The following is a 19,314-nucleotide window of genomic DNA, read 5'->3' as shown; positions in this document are numbered from 1 at the left end:
TGTGTATATTTTGACATATTTCCTGATAGTGTCATGCAAAAATGAAATGAAATTTATTTTAGAATGCTATTCCAATATAAGATTAGCATTACATATCATATAGCATACTAATTAATATCATGAGTTGCATGAATTAATGTGAATTCATAACGCAACCTCTGAGCTGTGTATTTTTACAACATTTATTATTTTATTATTGTATATTATTATTATTACTCAGTACTAACGATCTTGGTATATTAAAGTAGTATATGTATGTATCTAGTATATATTTGTATGTCATGTCGCTAGTTGATGACGCCACCTATTCAAAATGACCCCCCCCCCCCGTGGTTTACACCAAGCAAAGCATCTTGGGATACGATTGTTGCAATTTAGTCCTCTAATTTGGATAAAAACGACAGACGAGGGGCCAAAGAATGTATTTGAAGTGTGAGATTGCAGAAATCTAATCTTATGAACACGAGACAGTCGCATTCTTGTGACGTACGTGGTCTTCCGGACGGGTCTTTGAGTCTGCATTTAGCAGAACCTGAAATATAATTCAACCTTTTTGATTGCCATAAATTTCCCTTCCGCGCAGCGTAAAGGTAAGTAAGGGGTTGCACACGCCTTATCTGCGTCAAATAATTTATTAAAGATCATTCATTTGGGTTGGATAAGGTTATTTTTAAGTCGATGAGCTAGTAGCTGAAAAAATACGTAGCTAGTGTCTGTGCTAAATAAGATGCCAATCCCGGGATCAATAGTTGCCTTGCATATCAGTTTGTATTTGTGTTTGTATTTAATTTCCCACACAAACAATCTTTCCAGGCACAAATGTCTTCCGACTCCCTGAAAAAACGAAAGGGAAAGGTTCTTAGGAACGAAGCTGTAACTCCAGAGGTGAAGCGCGGCAGAGGAGATGTTGACCCGCAGGTAATGAAACAAGTTCAGGGACGTTTTGCACTAAAATCTGGTCTGTGTGTACCATAAATATTGCATAATTTTGTGCATAATTATACTTTGGATTTATTTCCAGGATGTACGCGTCTACAATGAGGAGGTGGAGCTCGATGGCAGGGACTATGAGGAAGACTTCCTCAATTTTAGAGAGTCGTGTGAAGGATTGGCCACGCTGATGGGTGAAATACAGGAGCTCAAAGCCAATGGTGCAAAAGAGGGGGTGAGATTTATATTTACCAAAATAATTAATTGTGGAATCACAAGGTCAAGGGGCTATCTGATTTTCCAAAATGTCTACCTGGTTATAAACGTAATTTTGGGTCAACACAGTGAGTGTGACCATAACTATCATGTTATTACGCACCCCCTCAAACATTTTGTGAGGCTGGGTGGTACAAAAGATGAATACATGAATAATAGTCTGCACTGGTATTTTTTTGTTTTAGTGTCCTGAGATTGAACGAAAACGTTTGCAAAGCTGCAACCACTTCATGACGTTGAAAAAACTTAACCGTCTGGCTCACATGCGGCTAAAGAGAGGAAGAGACCAGACTCATGAAGTCTGTATACATTTTGATTGTCATATTATTGCTGGTGTTTGTTGATAAACAAAACTGATGGTTGTATTGTCCTAACAGGCTAAGCAGAAAGTGGATGTGCTGCACCTTCAGTTACAGAATCTTTTGTATGAAGTACTGCACCTTCAGAAGGAAATCAGTAAATGCTTGGAGTTCAAGTAAGCACTAAATACTGTAATCCTTAAATTAGGCCGCATTTCAGAGTGGAGCTGAACGATATTGGAAAAATTTGACATTGCATTTTTGTTTGTGGGATGATTCCGATATAATTATAAATAATAATTAGCATCTTTGTTTTCCTCTCAGGTCTAAACATGAGGATATAGACCTAGTCACTGAAGAAGAGTTTTACAAGGATGCACCACAGGAGATTTCCAGGCCACAGCTCACAAAAAATGATCCACACCAGCAAACATTGGCACGGTTAGACTGGGAGCTTGAACAGAGGAAAAGGTAGTCAAAATTTGTTCATCTCACTTAATGCTCACTGCTCATAAATTCTGCAAAGTTAACGTAAAGTTTATTTGATGATTGACAAAGATTGGCAGAGACATACAAACAGTCTCAAGCCACCAAGGAGAAGATCCAGAGAAGTATTGAGGTCAAGAAGGAACACTTGAGGAGCTTGCAGCCTGGCCTGAATGCCATAATGCAGGTATAAGTTGTATCAGTAGCTCTGACTCTGTCTTATCACCCTATCATTTCCAGAATGCAGTAGTGATTTTTCTTCTCTTCTTTTTGCAAAGGCTTCCATCCCAGTGCAAGAATACCTGGCTGTGCCTGTTGAACAGACTCAGAAACACACCGAGATTGCTCAGCATCTGCCTCCACCCCTTTATGTGCTTTTTGTTCAAGCCAATGCATACGGTCAAGCATGTGGTAAGGAATCTTCTCAGACACGTTGGTGTTGAGCAGATCCTTTTGTACTGTTTTCTATCCGTTTTAAGAACTGTTTGATTCTGAATGTTTTGTTTCCCCCATTCAGACAAGAACCTGAGCGTAACAATTAGCGGAGATGTGGATGAAGCCAAAGCTATGTCCAAACCCCCAGAGGATTCTCAAGGTAAGACTACACAATTGATATGCGTAATTAGTACAATTGAACTCTAAATTTCTTTTGTACTGACTGTTTCTAGATGACGACAGTGACTCAGACGCAGAAGAAGAGCAGGAAAAAACAGTGAGTCTTAGCTCATCTGAAACACAGTTATCTTCCTGTTTTTTTGTACTGCAATGTAAAAGCGGTGTCATTTTTACAGAAGAGGAGACGTCCAACTGCCGGAGGTCAGCTTGATGACAAGAGACGAGAAATGCTCAAGAGGCACCCACTGTCCCTCTCTTTTGACCTGACGTGTAAAGGTAACTCATTTATATATTATTGAAATGATTCCAGCCCTGCAAGCATCTCTTTGCTAACGAGTGTGTATAGGGGAGGTTGGCTTATTGAACCTTGTGTTCCCTCTGCTGGTGACTAAAGATAAAAACGCATTGTGAGAGCTGCATTGCAGACTTTACTTAACTGAAGTGGGTTGAAAGCGGTACAGTCATGTTTGTGCTTCTGCAGCAGTTCAAGGTGCTGTAAGCACATTTTCTCTGCTGAGCTCTCTTTGTCCAACTCTGCTGAGCTGTCTACTGCCAACATCCTGTGGCCTTTGACATGGTCAAAGGATATAAACATATAACTGCATTTTGATCTATCCAAAGTTCAGCTTTTGGACTCTACAGTTACAATAAGGTGACTTTGTCATAAACTACCAAATTGTCTGTGCAGATGGCAGTGTCCTCAATCTCTTCTTCTACTACCTGATAAATCTCAACATTATGACAGTCAAGTCTAAGATTTCCTCATCGACAGACCTCACCACAGCCATCAGTGCAGGGTATGTGTAAGATTGTGTTTAAATGAAATCCCCCATCTATCCAATGCATTATAGCAGGAACTCCTTTTAACAGGGAGCTCGTCAAATCTGAGACCCTTCTAAGCTGTTTGTACGCCAACGATCACGGAAGAGAAACACCCAATCCGGCCAACCGTTATCAGTTTGATAAAGTTGGGTAAGGAGGCCATTATACCTCTCAGTAGTGGTAAAAACAAACATTGAAGTTGCATTTAACTACTGCTGCATCTACAGGATTCTTACTTTTGCTGACTATGTGGATGATTTGGGTCATCCATACAAGTGGGTTCAGAATCTTGGAGGGCTACATTTTCCAAGTGATTCTTCAGAGGTGTGTATTGGTGTGCTTATTAAATTTACAATATCATGATTTGCTTCAGAAAAGCTGAATTTACATTTATTATGGACTTCATTCATTTGAATGCAGGTGCAGCAGGCAATAGTAATTTGTCTTGGACAGGGCTTGTACACTAATACACCAACAGCGAGTTTAATGTCTTGATTTTTGTCTAGGGTATGCTGGTTGGCAGTTCTTTAAGTGCTAGCCACATGGAGAACACCATGAAGCTTCTGAGGAGCCGAGTTCTGTCCCGCTTGGCTCTGCATAAGCAGTTTGCGTCTTTAGGTAAAGTCATATTGCCATCAGCCATGCGCACAAAGTGCCCAAGTAAAGAGCCTTTTAATTATGGCTGTTTTATTCCCCTTCATAGAGAACAACATCATCCCTGTCACCACTGAGTGTCTGCACCTCTTTCCAGCCAAGATTATTTCCCGTTTAGCTCAATGGACCACCCTTACGCATGAGGAGTATGTGGTATGTGTTCAAAATTAGCCTTTTTTTTGTTTTAGGTGTTTTTTATGCATTTATTTTTTGTATATTTTATTATTATTATTTTTTTAGTAATGCCAGTAATGCATATCTTTTCAAGGATCTGACATTTACACGTCATGTGACTGATGCCGGTCTGGCAAAAGAGACTGATATGTATTTTACTGGAGTTTTTGAAAGAGGCACAGGTACCCATTTTTGAAGCTTGATTCAAAAACGATTTTCTTAAATATGAATGTAACAATCAATGTTATTTTTCTGTTTTTCCTTATAGCTACTCTCCGGGCCGCAGTGGTGCTAAATCCCCGTTACCCTGAAATCTCTCCTCTCTTCTCCCTCTCGCTGAGTTGGAAGGGAGAGCGCAGTGGGCGCACTGATGACAACCTTAGGGTAAACCCCTTTTAACATAAAATTGTTCTCCTGTACCTAAAAAGGCAAGCTAAGAGATGTTTCTTATGTTTATAGGCCATGGAGGCTGAGGTGAACGTGTTCAAAAAGGAACTACAAGGTCCACGTCTAGGCTACCAGCTCTTGACCAATCAGATTTTACGTCTGTGTGTCTGTTTGGATGTCTACCTGGAGACTGAAGATCAGGATGAAGGCGTGGAAGGACCACGGGAGTTTCCTCGCGAAAAGATGTGCCTCCGTACTGTCAAGTGTGTACTTAAAAGAATAAAATTTCCCATTCTCTGATGTCCACTTAATTCTGACTTGTTGTCTTTTTGTTTCCCAGGGGTCCAAATCGTCTAAAACCGTTCAAATACAACCATCCTCTGGGCCTCTTCAGTCATCGCTAAAAGTATTCCTGCAATTCCTTTAACATTTTTACTCTTACCAACTATTGGAAGCATTTTAGATCAACTAAACCATTTTTTTAATGAAGTATTCCAATCATTTGAAAGTAAAAGAGAACCTTATTTTGATGAAAATAAAGGTTGGAACCATTTTTAAACTCTCAAATTGGAATGTTTTCTTTTTTAGATTCTCACTACACCTCACTGCAGCGCTATTTATAGAATGTGTGTTCATTGGATAGATCTTAGACAAGGTTGAATGGGACAGTTCAATCAAGCGACTTTGAGTTCGGTTTTAATTCCAGCAATGGCTTCTGTTGTGGTAGTGGTGGCGTGAAGAAAATCGTGACTTTATGCCGCACCGATCCTCATTTGTACATGACCGATGTTGGCAGGACGTGAGAAACGGGTGCAGCGTCTCCACCCCCTCCTCTGCAATGCAGGCAAGTTTGCACCACTGACAGCTAAAACTAGACATTTCCTTTGACCGATTTTAAACAAAGCTTAGCATCAGATGGCATTCCCTTAGCCAAAACATGTTTTTAATCATTCTTTATTTTTGTTTTGTGTTGCATATATTCATGTCACAAGATTATTATACACATTAAAGTCATCAGAGCATTGCAAGTCAGTAAAATGACATCTCAATTTGTGAAGAGAAATAAAGTGCACAATAAGCATCCAAGTCTGTCAGACTATTTTCTATCATAGCAAATATATTCATATTTGTGTACAATACTATATATTCAAATATATTTGGGCTCAATATGTTTAGCTGGCCATTTGTCCTTGAAGACTAGTGCAAGTACAGTGAAAATGCACTTTTCATTGAAAGGCAAATGTCACATTCGCATTTTTTAAAAGCTTGATAAACCTGGCTACTGGGGTACTAGCATTAATGGTGCCTACAAGGGCCAATAGAAATAAAGATTGCTTATGATTGAGCGCATTTCCTGGCTGCTCTAACCCGTATTTTTTTTTTTTGGTCCTTACTCATCACTTATTGGGTTTTTCTTCCTTTCTGTCTTTGGGGTCAGGGGCAGGAGATTTATCCACTTTCCCTCCGTCATCAGCTCCTTTACTTGTCTCCTTTTTCTCTTCCGGTTTCTTAACCAGCGGTTTTTCAGGTTCGGCTTTGGAGGTAGGTTTGTCCTCCTGCTTTTTCTCTGGCTCAGACAGTTTAGGAGTGGGGGGTTTTGCAACAATGTTAGAAGACTCATCTTTAGTTTTTAAGGCTGGAGCTTTGCTCTCAGCAGGCTTTGAAGGTTTTGGAGTTTCTTCCTTCTTTGGAATCTCAACTGTTGGGTTCGGTTTCTTTGCGTCGGGTGTGTTGTCATGGTTTTTTTTCTCGGTTTCTTTTTGGTTCTCTTTCTCTTCCTCTTCCTTCTTAACCGGTGGATCCCTTGTTTCGTCTTTAACGGGTAGAGGTTTGTCTTTTTTCTCCTCTTTAGTTTCGTCTTTGGGAGCAGGGACAGGCTTGACCTTTTCCTGAGGTTCAGGGGTCTTGGGAAGTGGAGATTTAGGCCGAGGGGATTTGCTTGGCGGAGATTTGGATTCTGGTGACTTTTCGGGAGATTTGGTCGGTGGCGATTTGGATTTAGGGAAATTTGGAGCTTTCTCTGATTCGGTGGGTGATTTCGGCTGAGGAGAATTGGGAACTTTCTTTGGCGATTTGATCACCTCTTCTTGCCCATCTCCATCTTCTCCTTTCTCCTCCTCTTTTTCCTCTACTTGATTTTTTTCATCTTCTTCCTTTTCTCCCAACTCGTCTTCTTTAGCTTCCTCGCCATCTTCATTCTCTTCTGCATCCTCGGTCACCTCTGTGACCTGGGTCTCATCTGTCTGCTCTTGAACAATCACTTTATCATCTTTCACTTTCAAATGCACTGAGATTCTGTTATCCGGGTAGAAATATGGACTTCCTGAAACAAGACGACTCTCTTCACCTTCCAGTAGCTTCCTGTTTTTGGAGACAACGTTGAACCACAGATGATCACCAAAAGTGGGATGAAAACAACTGTACTAGGAAGTTAGAAAACCAACCTGTAAGCAGCAATTTCAATATCGAGAGCCATTTTTACATTCAGTAGATCCTGATAATCCTTTAGTTGGCTCCCCATCTCCCATTTTCCCTTTTTCAGCTCAGAGTCCAGATGATTGATGGTGTCCTGCGGAATAAACAACACATGATATGACACACATATTTACAATATCTTCTTGTGCGATTTGTGCTGGTCTTGCCTGGAAGGAATCGAGGTCTTCATGATGTCTGTCCTCGCTCTCCAGTAACTGCCTCTCCAGGGCTTCCTTAGTTCCTCGGAGAGTCTCCAGCTCGATTGTGCGACTCTGGAGCTGATGACGATATTCAAGGATCTCATCCTGGGCCCCCCGGATGGCATCTTGGTTGGACTTGGCTACCTCTGTAAGACGCTCCATGCGCCCTAGGAAAACAAATGTTGAATGTGAAATGTTTGGTTAATCCGAAACTACACATTATCCCCTTCACCTTTGAACCAGTCCTCGGCTTGCGTGGCATTCTTGGAGGCATGGCAGTCGAGCTGTGCTCGAATCTCCCGCAGGGCTCCGGTCACGTCCACTTTGTGCATGTCAGGCATGTCAAATGTCATCTGCACACGAAAGTCAGTGCAGTAATGAAGTTTGTATTACTGTATTTCGCAGTAGTACAAGTAACAGGTATTTTTTTAACTGATACATTGGGGTTTGCTGTATTAGGAAGAAAACTGTCAAAACGTGTTCTTGGTTGGACATATGTACATAGTATTCCTTTTTTTCAAATCAGAAATGTCATAGGTCTGTGCAATGTTGCTGGTCCCGTCGTCGCTATGGTTTCCTTAGGAGGGGTGTTAAATCTGTAAACTCATAAATATTTATACATAGTATAAATCTTGGGCTTCCTCCATTAATCGGCTAATAGACAACTTAATTAATTATCAATGAATCGCCGATTCATATTTTTATGACTTCAACTCATTCCAAATTTTAAAAAGGGGAACAGTAAATTTTTTCCTATTTGGGACATCAAGGTCTACAGAAATATGAAATTATTTTTATTTTAACGACAAATGGAGGAGATTATTTCTATTTAGATAAAATCACAGCTGCTCAATAGAGGGACAATTACACAGGTGTGCAGGAATGCCACTTCCTTACCTGTGCCCCCTGAATCTGCGCCAGGAACTCGGCCACCTCTTCTTCGTGGTTCCGCTTGAGAAAAACGGCTTCGTCGTCCAGGGCGCCGAGCTTCTTGTCCAGTTCCAGTCGGACCAGCCTGCACTCTTCCGCGTACTTCTTCATAGCCCGGGCGGACGCGTCCAACTCCTCCCGGTTCCGCGCCTCCTCTTCCAGGCGGCCCCGGAGCCTCTGGAAGTCGTCCTCCAGGCGTCCGTACTCCACGGTCGCGAGTCCAGTCTCGCGACCGAGTTGCTTTATGAGCCCCCGGAGGTCTTCCAGCTCGCGCTCGTAGTATTCTCCCACCGAAGCTCGGCCGCTTTGGTTGTGTCGCAGCGCCGCCGCTTCGGCTTCAAGGTTGCGGTTGTGGGTCTCCAGAGTGCGCACCTTGTCGATGTAGCCGGCGAAGCGGTCATTGAGCGCCTGTAGGATCTCCTTCTCGCTCCTGTTAGACGCGTCCCAGGTCAAGGTGTCCCCGGAGGGCTGGCTGTTGGCGAGGCGGCGACGCTGCGAGTGGAAGCCGCTGGAGGACGCCGAAGCTGGGCGAGCCTTGCGAAGCCCGCCCGAGCCGAAAAAGTGGCTTTCCATGGTGAAACTCATGATGGAGTCAGACTGCAGCAAAGAGGGGTGAGCGTCCGCTTTATATACGAGGGCAGGGAAAGACACGAGTCAGCATCACAGCTTTTTGTAGACACACTTTCTCCCCCAAAATAACCCCCTCCCCAATCTGTGTACATTGGATTTTATTGTCAAATGGGTCTCATATCAAAATGTCTATTTTGCCCTTATCTAGTCATGACTGCTTAAGGGCAAAATACACATTTTACTATGAGACCCACTTCAATACATTATTCACAGTTTGGACATTAATATTTCCATCTAAGTTGTGCTGTATGATTCCTATATAAGAGGGGTGGCGAACAAATTAGACAGAGTCAACATTTTAAGTGTGTGTCAAAGAGCCACACTTTACGTCAGGACCAGCATAAAATAACTTGACTCAACTCAAGTTGAGCTGGATCTCTGCATTATGAATTGTTGAAGACCCAGCATGGCTGTGTGCTCTGCCAATGCTTAAAGTGCTGCAGTGTGAGTTTGCAGATACACATCATGCAGTCCCACAAGGAGCCTTGCAACCCTCACACGCACACAAATGAATATAAAATATCCTTTTGTTTTTTTCCCCTGCTCTTATGTTCCCATGTGTCAGCAAATCCAGGTAAAATCATTTATTGTTGTAATTGAATGACTTTATTCTGCAAATAATGTCGAGCAACAACATTTTATATTGATTTTAGATAAGTACCATTGGATACTGATTTAATTTCTGCATCTCACATTCTTGCGCTCAATGCTTTTACAACAAATGATGCTCACTTGTCAAACAAAGAAAATAAATGTCCAGCGAAATAACAAAAAAGTCAAGAATACTACAAGACATCTTAATTTATCACAGGGGATTATTTAAATGCTTTGCTAGACAACAAAATACTGAAATTGTGCACAGTTTGTACACTCTTTAAGTGACCAGCTCCATCTAAATGTTAAAACTAAGGAGATGGCCCGTCAGCTGTAGTTTGGCTACGCCTGTTTCTGTGTACATAAATTATTAAAGTACCTAACAGTGAACATCAAACACAATAACAGATAAAAAAAATTGGATTATCATTTTGTAGGATGCAGATGACGGGATGGAGACGCTGAGGGGAATGATGCAAAAGATGAAAGTGAAAAACGGCAGACCGAGGACTGAGACGGGGGGTGCGAATAAAGGAGAACATAAGAGTCACCTTCACAGGGACGAGTGGAAAAATGGCTGCCGTAGCAGGCACAACGATGACTCATCTGAAATTCGAATACGGCATTCTGCAAAAACATCCATCTTCTTATGAGTATGAATTTTAATGGTAGAATCGAAAGAGGAAACCAAAATCATGCAAGCTTTCAATTTTGAGAATCTGTGAAAAATGGAATTTCAGCCAGCAAGCACGTCCTATTGTCACTAATGTTGGTGTCTGCACTTGCCTAAAATATGGCACTATTCTGCTTCATACAATCACTTTCGGGGATATTTAGTGTAAAATTATACCCACTTTGTAAAAAAATTTAGCTTTGCAAAAGTTGGACATGAGGATTTTTGTTGTTGTTGTTGTTGGTGGTGGTCCTATTTCAAATTGGATGAGTGTGCATGCAGTTAGTTGTTCATAGACCCCAAAATGTGCATGCAAACAATAAAAAGCCACTTGCCCTAACATGCAATAAATTAGAACTCTCGCACCATCTCCTGGTGTCCTACTATTTAGTTTCTACTGCTACTTCCCTAGGAGCCACCAGGTGGCAGAAGGTTCCAACACTCCACCTTTAATGAGCCTTTTCCGGTTTTGAAAATAACGAGGAAAAGTTTTACCATTTTTGCCTCCAAAAGAAATGTATACTAAAAGACAACAATCACCGTCTAAATTATCAGATCGGTGGATCCAGGAGAACAACGAATTGGTCAACAAATGGAAGGTAAAGTTATCGCGTTGATAATTGCGTCGTGTTGGCTTAAATACGCCTGTCGCATTTATGGAGTCATAGCACAAGGCAGAATGTGCGTTGATATTTGAACGAGCCAACCAATGAAAAGTCTTTCCGGTCGGAAACTGGACTTGCTCGTCGGTCTCGTCCAATCAGCACACGGCACTAATGTTTTCCGTGATTTTCGAACTGTAGTTTGGCACACCTCACCCAAGTGGTTAGCGAACAACAAACTATGGAGGCACGCACCGAGTCGGATTATTAAACGACGCTGGATCGGATTAACGGGGGGGATTCTCGAACTGTTGGGGGAACTGAATTTGAGAATTTGTAGAGCTGTTTGCTGAAAAGAGCTAAATTAGCTCCTGTATTATTCGTTGCATTGTTTGATCAGACGTCATTTCGAACCGGGTTGACGTTCCGTAAATGAATTCTGGGATGGCTGACAACAGTTTCATGACACCTCGGAGTTTGCTGGTGGATTCATCCGTATATGATTCGAGGCTGGAGGAAACCACCAAGGACCATGATCTTCTCGGGATGGAATGTGATGAAGGTGAAGATATGCTGCCAAAAGTGGAGGCAAGGGTGGTTCTGGTGGGAGAGGCGAGCAAAAATGCCGACCTGGTCAAAGCACTGCAGACTGTACGAGTAATGGAGGTACCAGTGGTTAAAATAAAACAATCCGAATCATGTCCAGAAGATAAAATGGTGATCAAGTCTATTGTCAATATGGAAATTACTACTCCTGTCCTAATAACCAACAACGTCCAAGAGTTTAAGGATGAAGACAACGCAGAATTTGAGACAGTGTTCATCCTTGATGATTTTAAATCGGCAGATTATCGTGACCTTTACCAGCGTGATACCCGGATCATCGGTCCGCCGGTTGTGCTGCGCTGTGTTTTGAAGGAAGAGCCGATTCCATTTTCATGCCGCCCTCTTTACTCCACAAGTATGTTGAACCTATCACTGTGCTTCACTGGCTTCAGGAATAAAGAAGAAATTAAAAGATTGGTCAATCTGGTTCATCACATGGGGGGCATCATTCGGAAGGACTTCAGCACAAAGGTGACCCACCTCATTGCCCATTCCACTCATGGAGAAAAATACACGCTTGCTGTGTGTATGGGGACACCCATCCTCACTCCTGCGTGGATAAACAAAGCCTGGGAGAGAAGAAATGACACGTCCTTCCACGCCGGTGTGGAGGATTTTCGAATGGAATTTAAAGTTCCGCCGTTCCAAGATTGCATCCTCAGTTTTTGGGGGTTCTCAGAAGAAGAGAAAACAAATATGGAAGAGAGGACCCTCAAACATGGTGGCAAATATTTGGATGTCGGCCATGAAAGATGCACACACTTGGTGGTGGATGAAAATTCGGGGAAGGAGCTTCCACGTTGTTCTCCCAAAGTATTTGTGGTTAAACAAGAGTGGTTTTGGGGAAGCATTCAAATGGATGCTCGGGCTGGAGAGTCCATGTACCATTTTGAAAGCAACGTTGTCAGCCCGGCCATGAAGAAGGCGGTGTCCCTCCTCTCTCTCTCCACCCCCAACAGTAACCGCAAGCGTCGGCATTTAAAGGACACGCTAGCTCAGCTCGCAAAGGAGACTGAGATCTCGCCCTTCCCTCCACCACCAAAAAGGCCATCGGCAGAACATTCCCAGTCCTTGGGCTCCTTGCTGGACCTCACAATCACACCAGACGCGTGCAAAGCCTTTTCGGGAAGCTCCAAGCCATCAAGGAGTTCCATCCAGCCCAAAAAATCAGCCCGCTGGCAAGTTTCCAAGGAGCTCTATCAGACAGAAAGCAACTATGTGGACATTTTGAACACCATACTGCAGATTTTCAAGCTTCCATTAGAGAAAGAAGGTCAGGTGGGTGGTCCCATCCTGGCCCAAGAAGAAATTAAGACAATATTTGGAAGCATCCCAGACATTTATGAGGTTCATACCAGAATAAAGAGTGACCTTGAGGATCTTTTGAGAGATTGGTCAGAAGAAGCAAGTGTAGGAGATGTTATCCTTAAATATTCAAAAGAGCTTTTGAAGGCCTACCCACCCTTTGTCAACTTTTTTGAAATGAGCAAGGATACCATTGTTCGCTGTGAGAAACTAAAGCCACGCTTCCATGCTTTTCTAAAAATCAACCAGGCCAAACCAGAATGTGGACGGCAGGCGCTAGTAGAGCTGCTCATCAGACCTGTACAGAGACTTCCCAGTGTTGGTCTGCTACTCAATGACATAAAAAAGCACACGTCGGACGAGAACCCAGACAAGCTGAAACTGGAAAAAGCGATCGAGTCCCTCAAAGAAATTATGACTCACATTAACGAAGACAAAAGGAAGACCGACGGGCAGAAGCAGATCTTTGATGTCGTTTACGAAGTTGATGGCTGCCCCGCCAACTTGCTCTCTTCCCACCGCAGTCTGGTGTACAAAGTTGAAACCATTGCCCTCGGTGACCAACCGTGCGACCGCGGCGAGCAAGTCACGCTCTTCCTCTTCAACGATTGTTTGGAAATCGCAAGGAAACGACACAAAGGCATCAATACTTTTAAAAGTCCAATGGGACAAACAAGACCGCCTCCCTCACTGAAACACATAGCCTTGATGCCGCTGTCCCAAATTCGAAGAGTCTTGGACCTCCAGGACACAGACGAATGCGTGAATGCATTTGCTCTAGTGGTTCGCCCACCAACAGAACAGGAGAACATGCTTTTCAGCTTCCAGCTGTCTGGAGAAGAAACGTTGAAAAGCGAGTGGCTAAAAACCCTTTGTCGCCATATAGCCAACACCACCTGTCGTACTCACGCGGGTGACCTCATTCACTGTACAGATCCTGACACGCTGCAGGTGAGCACCAAAGACATGGGCAGCACCCTCAGCAAAGCCTCACGAGCCATCAAGAAGACTTCCAAAAAGGTCACCAGGGCATTTTCTTTCTCCAAAATGCCAAAGCGGGTCATTCACCGGGCATTTATATCCAATAATACACCAGAAGATAAAAGACTGCGATTGAGCCCTGCAAACCACGGCAGCGCGACCTTGCCCATGTCCCGCTATGCCTCCACGCACAGTTTGCTCGACTCTCCCAAAAGCAGTAATGGAGTGCAACGTTCCAATTCTTTTGACCCCCACCCTCTAAATACCAGACTTCCTGTATGTAAACTCACTTCTCACAGCCCCGCCCCAAATCATGCTCTCTCTGGCTTTGACCTGGAAACCCAAGGAGACCAAAACCTCTCACCCAATTGCTACCCCAGATACCGAGAGGCTAAATCCTCCACCCTTGAAACGCTTTTATAAACCTTTCCACCAAAACCAAACACCCTTTTTTTTTCTTTTTTCTCCCCCTGTTTTTCTCTCTCTCGGCTATTTTAAATCCTTATAGATTTAGTGAGTTAATCATTTTTTTCTACTTCAGATTTTAGGAAATTAAAGATATATCTGGTTTCAAAAGTACTTAGCCACCAACCTCAATGTAAATAAATGTTCCTTTTACCTTAATTTTGTTGATTTATGGAAATTATTTTTATTAGCTTTTTTTGTCTACTTACAGAAGCATTTAAAGTACATTTCTTCAGAAGTATTTGTATTTAATTTAAAATATACCTCATCTACTGACACTAAAATAAGAGTAGTTTTGTAGGAACGCCTCACATTTATTTGTCCATCTAACACGTTTTTCCTCAAGCCTTCCTTTTGCCAAAAATGCGACCAATGCTCTCCATCCCAAATCTGCTTTTGTTTCAAATTCCAAAGCCAACTGTCTTCCAAACTCAAAAACATTGACAATTTTGCAAGTTTGAGCTCCCGAGTTCAAGACAAGGACCCCAGCTTCTTCTTTTCAGCCACACAGAAATTCCCAGATGCCAACTGAAGTCTCATGAAGCAGTGCAGTCCATTACCACAAGGTAGAATCTTCAACTAAGCCCAGGTTCTACATATTTGTGTGAATACTTACTTAAAGACACATCAATGTTCAACAAAGTCTAATTTTGAGTTTTTAAAAAAATCACTTAGTATTACTGTATCAAATGCACCTACCTGTATGTTTCATGCAGCTCGATCCAATTAAAAATGATGTAAAAAAAAAAAAACACAATTCTTTCTTTTAAGCACCCTGTCAGAAAAATAAATGGTTAATGTGGTATGCCGTGGTACCTAGCATTGTATAGCAGTGATAGTTCTTTAAAAACAACTTCATGTAGAACACTATTTGTAATGAGCATCTAATTTTCTCTCTTCTAGAATAGAGATGCTTCAAGCCAAGACCAGAACCATGCCGTGTTGTTGTTGTTGCCTGAGTTCCACAAACTTTTAAAAAAATTACAAGGTGAGCTTCATTTAATGTTGAGAGTGAGAACAGTTATTGTGAAGTAAGAGCAATAATATTCTTCTCTTGTCACGGTCTGATCGTATCAGGTCTACCTCCACTTGAGGACCATGCTCACTTGGAAGTGTGTGTGGTTTACAATGTTTGCCTGCTCTCCATTGCTCTGTCTCGCATGTCCGAGGCTGAGCAACTCCTTAAACAAACGATTGAAAGAGGTCAGTGATTGAATTAATTGTAAACAAACCATGTTACGTTGATGCTAGATAATGGAAATAATGATGCTACTCTACAAATGTGCCTTATTTGCAACTCGTTCTCATAGTTTTACAGATGGCAGGTGTTGAACCAATGGCCAGCACCCCACCACAGTTTTGGCATACTCCTCTAACAGGAGTTGAACCAAAGGTCACCACTCCAGCAGAGTTTTGGCATACTGTTCTAACATCAGTGGAAAACACAGCAATTTCTTCCTTTCTTAAGAATCTTCTATGTGTACAATGGGCTATCTGGTTGGCCAACTGTAAATTTGAAACCATCGAAGCACAAAAGGTAAAACGAAATGGCTCACGTTATGTAAAATGATCCTTAAAATTGTTTTTGTAAGCCTTTTTAAAATAAATCTGTCATGCAGGAAGAGTTTGCCACTTTGTCTGCGGGGATTCAACAAAACATGGCAAGTGATGGAATGTCTTCAAACATTCCGCTTTTGGTAATGGAACCAAGGAAACTTCTTGAATTGTTGGAAATTTGCACAGTCATCGCCCAAGGTGAGACATTTTCAAAATGCTATTTTAATTTTAAATTTGATGGAGTAATGGCATTGGCACTAAGTTGTCAAGGGGTCACATCTGGAAAATGCCTTATATTTTAGATGAAACCAACTTTTTTTTAACATATAAGAAGAAATGATGCGACCAATAACATCATGAAATACATGGCTGCTTTTTCTTGGTTGCATGAAGGTGCAGAGATGCTAAAGGAAGGTCGAAGGTCAGAAGCTCTTAGTCTTCTGCACCCTGCTTCTTCTCTGCCCGCTCCCAGAATTCTCATAGCTTACACACACTTGGTGTATGGCTGCTGTCTAGCCCAAACGGTAACCTGCCTTTTCCGAGTGTATACTTAGCAATCAGGAGGCCTGAGTGTGTGACTTTGTTTTTTTTTTTTTTTTTTTTATGAATAGGGCTGTCCTAACATGGCACTGCTGTGTTTCAGAAAAGCGGTGGAGACAGATTTCCAATGTGTAGGTGCTCAATATCAAACTATACTCGTTCTCAGGAGCCTGGAAAACACACGTGGAGAGATAGAAATGCTTCGTTTTTTGCATTCTGTGAGTCAAGTACTATACATACAACATCTGTTTGGAGGGTGCATTCTTTTGAAAAGAATTATTCTTTTACAGACGCTGATGTTGCCCTCCAATAATGAATCTGTTACACCTGGCAATCAGCTCCTCCCTCTGTCTGTTCTTCTACAAAGTCAAGCACTGCAAAGCCTGCTTTCTGTACCCTCCTCCCTGAGTGTACTTCACAGTTTGGCCCAGAAATGTGTGCTGAATTCAAGGTGAATCTATTTCACTGTCCTTTAACACTCTTAAAAGGAAATGTGTGCTGATGGCACCTTTTTAAAAGTGGGCATTTCAAACTCATTTAGTTTGTACGTTACTCTTGGGTTTGTCCATTTGCAATATGTTTTCATCACGTAACCATATTAATGTAATTCTGTAAATGCCTCGCTGACCATTTAGGGTGCCTGAAGGTGTGGAACATTATCTGGACCTGTTGGCTGCTATTCATTATGATGAACACGGAGTAAGATGAAACACTTTGCATGCCAACATTATACATTTGGAGTGAAGTCTCCCTTAGCAACATATGCGTTTCCACTCTTTTTCTGTTAGAGTAGATATAATCATTAACCTCTGTAAAAATGTTTTGAGCCTTGGGTGGTTCATTCTTCAAACCTGTAACCTCCCCCTTTCCGGTTTCAGGTATGTTCTGAGGACTCTGCCCTCCCTCGGTTACCTGAACTTCACCTGGAGGCTGGCACATCCTTGCTTATGGTCAAGCGACCCGGCGACTGCATGACGTTGTGTGACGAAGTCATTACCACAACGGCAGAGCTGCTGCCAGCGCACGTGTTGCTGGAAGAGCCAGAGGAGGAGGGCGGGGCACAAGCTACATCCACCGAGGGGGCCCAGGATGCGGTGGCGATGATCTTTTGGACGGGCGCGGCACACCTTCTTCAAGGTCACTCTTACTGTGAACTGAAGAACTGGAAGGAAGCTGTGGTTCACTACACTAGGTATGTAAAGATAGGCTTACTTCACCTCTTTATTTAATTAACCTGAGATTCTATTGTGCTTTTTAGATGTATCAACTTGATGGTGAAGGTGCGCTTCAAAGAGAAGGGTAAGTATTTTCTAGCTAGAGTTTGAAGCAAAACAGTCTTTGGAGAGTAGAAACACGTACAGTGTGCTTACAGGTGGCCAACCTCAAGTCCCCACTACAGACATGGTGAATGAGAAGAGAAAAGATCTTCACATCTTACAGCGAATGAAGGGGCTCTCATTTGCTGGAAGGGGCATCAGTTTTGCCCAGACAGATCAGCTGCGACAAGCACTGAGAGACCTCAATCTGAGCCTGCAGGCTTTTCCAGGTTTGAAAAGATCTTGATCACACAAAGTTGATTGGTAGAGGTTTCTGGAAGATTTGGGAATAAGGATTCGATCATTACTGGCAAGACAACTAATACCACAACTTGACACTGTAAATCACATCTTTCCCTGTTTAGAGTGTGTGGGCGCTGGGCTGTGGTGTGGAGAGGTGCTGTGGAGGCTCAACAGGAAACAAGAAGCTGCTAAAATTTGGGAAAAAACCTGGAACTTTAGCTCGGACTTGGCAAAGTAAGGCCCGTCAGTGCTTTTAATCCTTTTGATATTCAGATACATGTGTGTGGGGATACTTAGTGGTGCACCCCAAAATAACATTTTCATATAGTAGTATACCATTTTTTTTTTATCTTAAAGGTTACTCTGTTTTTTTTTTTTTTTTAAAGCAGAATTCCTCTATATTTGTGGGTACCCCAGTTTGGATCAGTGCTGGATTGTGAAGAACTCCGGCTCAGAATACGTGAACTTGATTCCAGTAAGGACACCTCAAACCAGGAATAACAATGTCCTTGCAAGTTTTGTCAAATGTTAATGGAAGGGAAAATATGGTCGTGTGTGTGTGTGTGTATACACTAATATACAGTGATTATAGAACTTAGTTTTAATCACTGCATGTACATATCCAAATAAACTCAGCATTTGTGCATTTTTTTGTAATGGAGGCAAGTATCAAACAAGAAAGCAGTTGGTTCGTGTACTTGTTAGAATTCTAATTGAATAAGCTAAATTTAGAGTACTACATATTAAAAATAGTGCCCCCCCCCCCAAGCCATTGCTTGTAATGACTCACAATAAGGACAAATGAAAAGCTTATGTATATTAAAATGCAAAATCACTTAATGAAGGACAAGGATTTTCAGGATCTCCAGAGCAATTTAATTGTTGACAAGGTGACTTCATGTTTTTTTTTTTTATGGAGACACTATTTTCTTAATGTTTTTGTGTGTGTTTTTAATGTATCTTCTTGTTGATGGTGTTGCTATTGGTTAACTAAGTGAGCAGAAAAATTAAAATTTTTAAACCTAACTTCATTAATCATTTTTTCCCCTTTATATTTTGTGGACGCCAGATCTTTCTACTGTTCAGATTTGTAAGATTATCAAAAAATAGTCAATTGCCTGGAAAGGGTTGTTAGTGGCTGACGCCTATTTGTCTGTCAGGGAAGAAGGGTCATAAATACTAGCAGCAAAGAAATGTCGCCACAATTTCAGTACAACTCAAAACTCTTATATATTTTACTTTTGAAAGACTTGGATAAGAAATTGAGTCCTGACGTATTAATACCAGCACGTTGTCTTTGATATACACAACAACCACGTCCCTTTGACGTTTCAGACATGAAAGAGCTCTTCTAATGACAAGCCCATCGTGGTTGTTTTGATCGGAAACTAGACACGCAGGATTTGCATTTCATTTATTTTTTCTATTTCCAACCCAAAAAAATATCCGCTTTAATGAGGAAAAAAGATGAGATGACTTGGAAATTCTTTAACGCGGTACATGCTCATTGGTCTACAGACTGTTTATCAACGGTCTTTCATGACCAATTAGATC

General features: G+C 41.9%; 3 protein-coding genes across 7 annotated transcripts; 2 read left to right on the top strand and 1 right to left on the bottom strand.

The window, feature by feature from the left end:
* The first annotated feature begins 369 nt into the window (after positions 1-369).
* Positions 370-5,210, top strand: LOC144195331 (THO complex subunit 5 homolog). Its single transcript, XM_077714891.1, has 20 exons — positions 370-590; positions 814-918; positions 1,022-1,165; positions 1,392-1,505; positions 1,584-1,681; positions 1,830-1,976; positions 2,064-2,178; positions 2,270-2,402; positions 2,509-2,586; positions 2,660-2,703; positions 2,783-2,882; positions 3,295-3,403; positions 3,477-3,578; positions 3,656-3,752; positions 3,935-4,046; positions 4,132-4,235; positions 4,351-4,438; positions 4,525-4,640; positions 4,716-4,906; positions 4,984-5,210. Exons 2-20 carry the CDS (start codon positions 820-822, stop codon positions 5,045-5,047), a joined length of 2,055 nt encoding a protein of 684 aa, XP_077571017.1. The 5' UTR covers positions 370-590; positions 814-819; the 3' UTR covers positions 5,048-5,210.
* Positions 5,211-5,581: 371 nt separating this feature from the next.
* Positions 5,582-8,909, bottom strand: LOC144195332 (neurofilament heavy polypeptide-like). Its single transcript, XM_077714892.1, has 5 exons — positions 8,216-8,909; positions 7,551-7,671; positions 7,286-7,485; positions 7,088-7,212; positions 5,582-7,004 (listed from the first exon to the last, which is right to left on the bottom strand). Exons 1-5 carry the CDS (start codon positions 8,831-8,833, stop codon positions 6,041-6,043), a joined length of 2,028 nt encoding a protein of 675 aa, XP_077571018.1. The 5' UTR covers positions 8,834-8,909; the 3' UTR covers positions 5,582-6,040.
* A 1,610-nt stretch (positions 8,910-10,519) lies between these two features.
* Positions 10,520-18,753, top strand: LOC144195330 (Fanconi anemia group G protein homolog). 5 transcript variants are annotated; one of them, XM_077714889.1, is made up of 14 exons: positions 10,520-10,744; positions 15,008-15,092; positions 15,182-15,307; positions 15,415-15,641; positions 15,724-15,859; positions 16,061-16,185; positions 16,273-16,419; positions 16,492-16,652; positions 16,837-16,900; positions 17,080-17,393; positions 17,460-17,500; positions 17,574-17,747; positions 17,883-17,994; positions 18,147-18,753. In XM_077714889.1, the coding sequence occupies exons 1-14, from the start codon at positions 10,661-10,663 to the stop codon at positions 18,259-18,261; spliced, it is 1,911 nt and encodes a 636-aa protein (XP_077571015.1). In that variant the 5' UTR covers positions 10,520-10,660; the 3' UTR covers positions 18,262-18,753. The 5 variants fall into 5 exon arrangements, 4 of the variants coding, with proteins under 4 accessions (XP_077571015.1, XP_077571014.1, XP_077571013.1 ...); XM_077714888.1 differs by having other exon boundaries at positions 10,525-10,744; positions 16,055-16,185; positions 18,150-18,753; XM_077714887.1 differs by having other exon boundaries at positions 10,526-10,744; positions 16,055-16,185.
* The last annotated feature ends 561 nt before the right edge of the window (positions 18,754-19,314 follow it).

This window comes from Stigmatopora nigra, chromosome 4, assembly GCF_051989575.1.
Source record: "Stigmatopora nigra isolate UIUO_SnigA chromosome 4, RoL_Snig_1.1, whole genome shotgun sequence".
Classification (NCBI taxonomy): domain Eukaryota; kingdom Metazoa; phylum Chordata; class Actinopteri; order Syngnathiformes; family Syngnathidae; genus Stigmatopora; species Stigmatopora nigra.
This window is presented reverse-complemented; position numbering and strand designations above follow the sequence as displayed.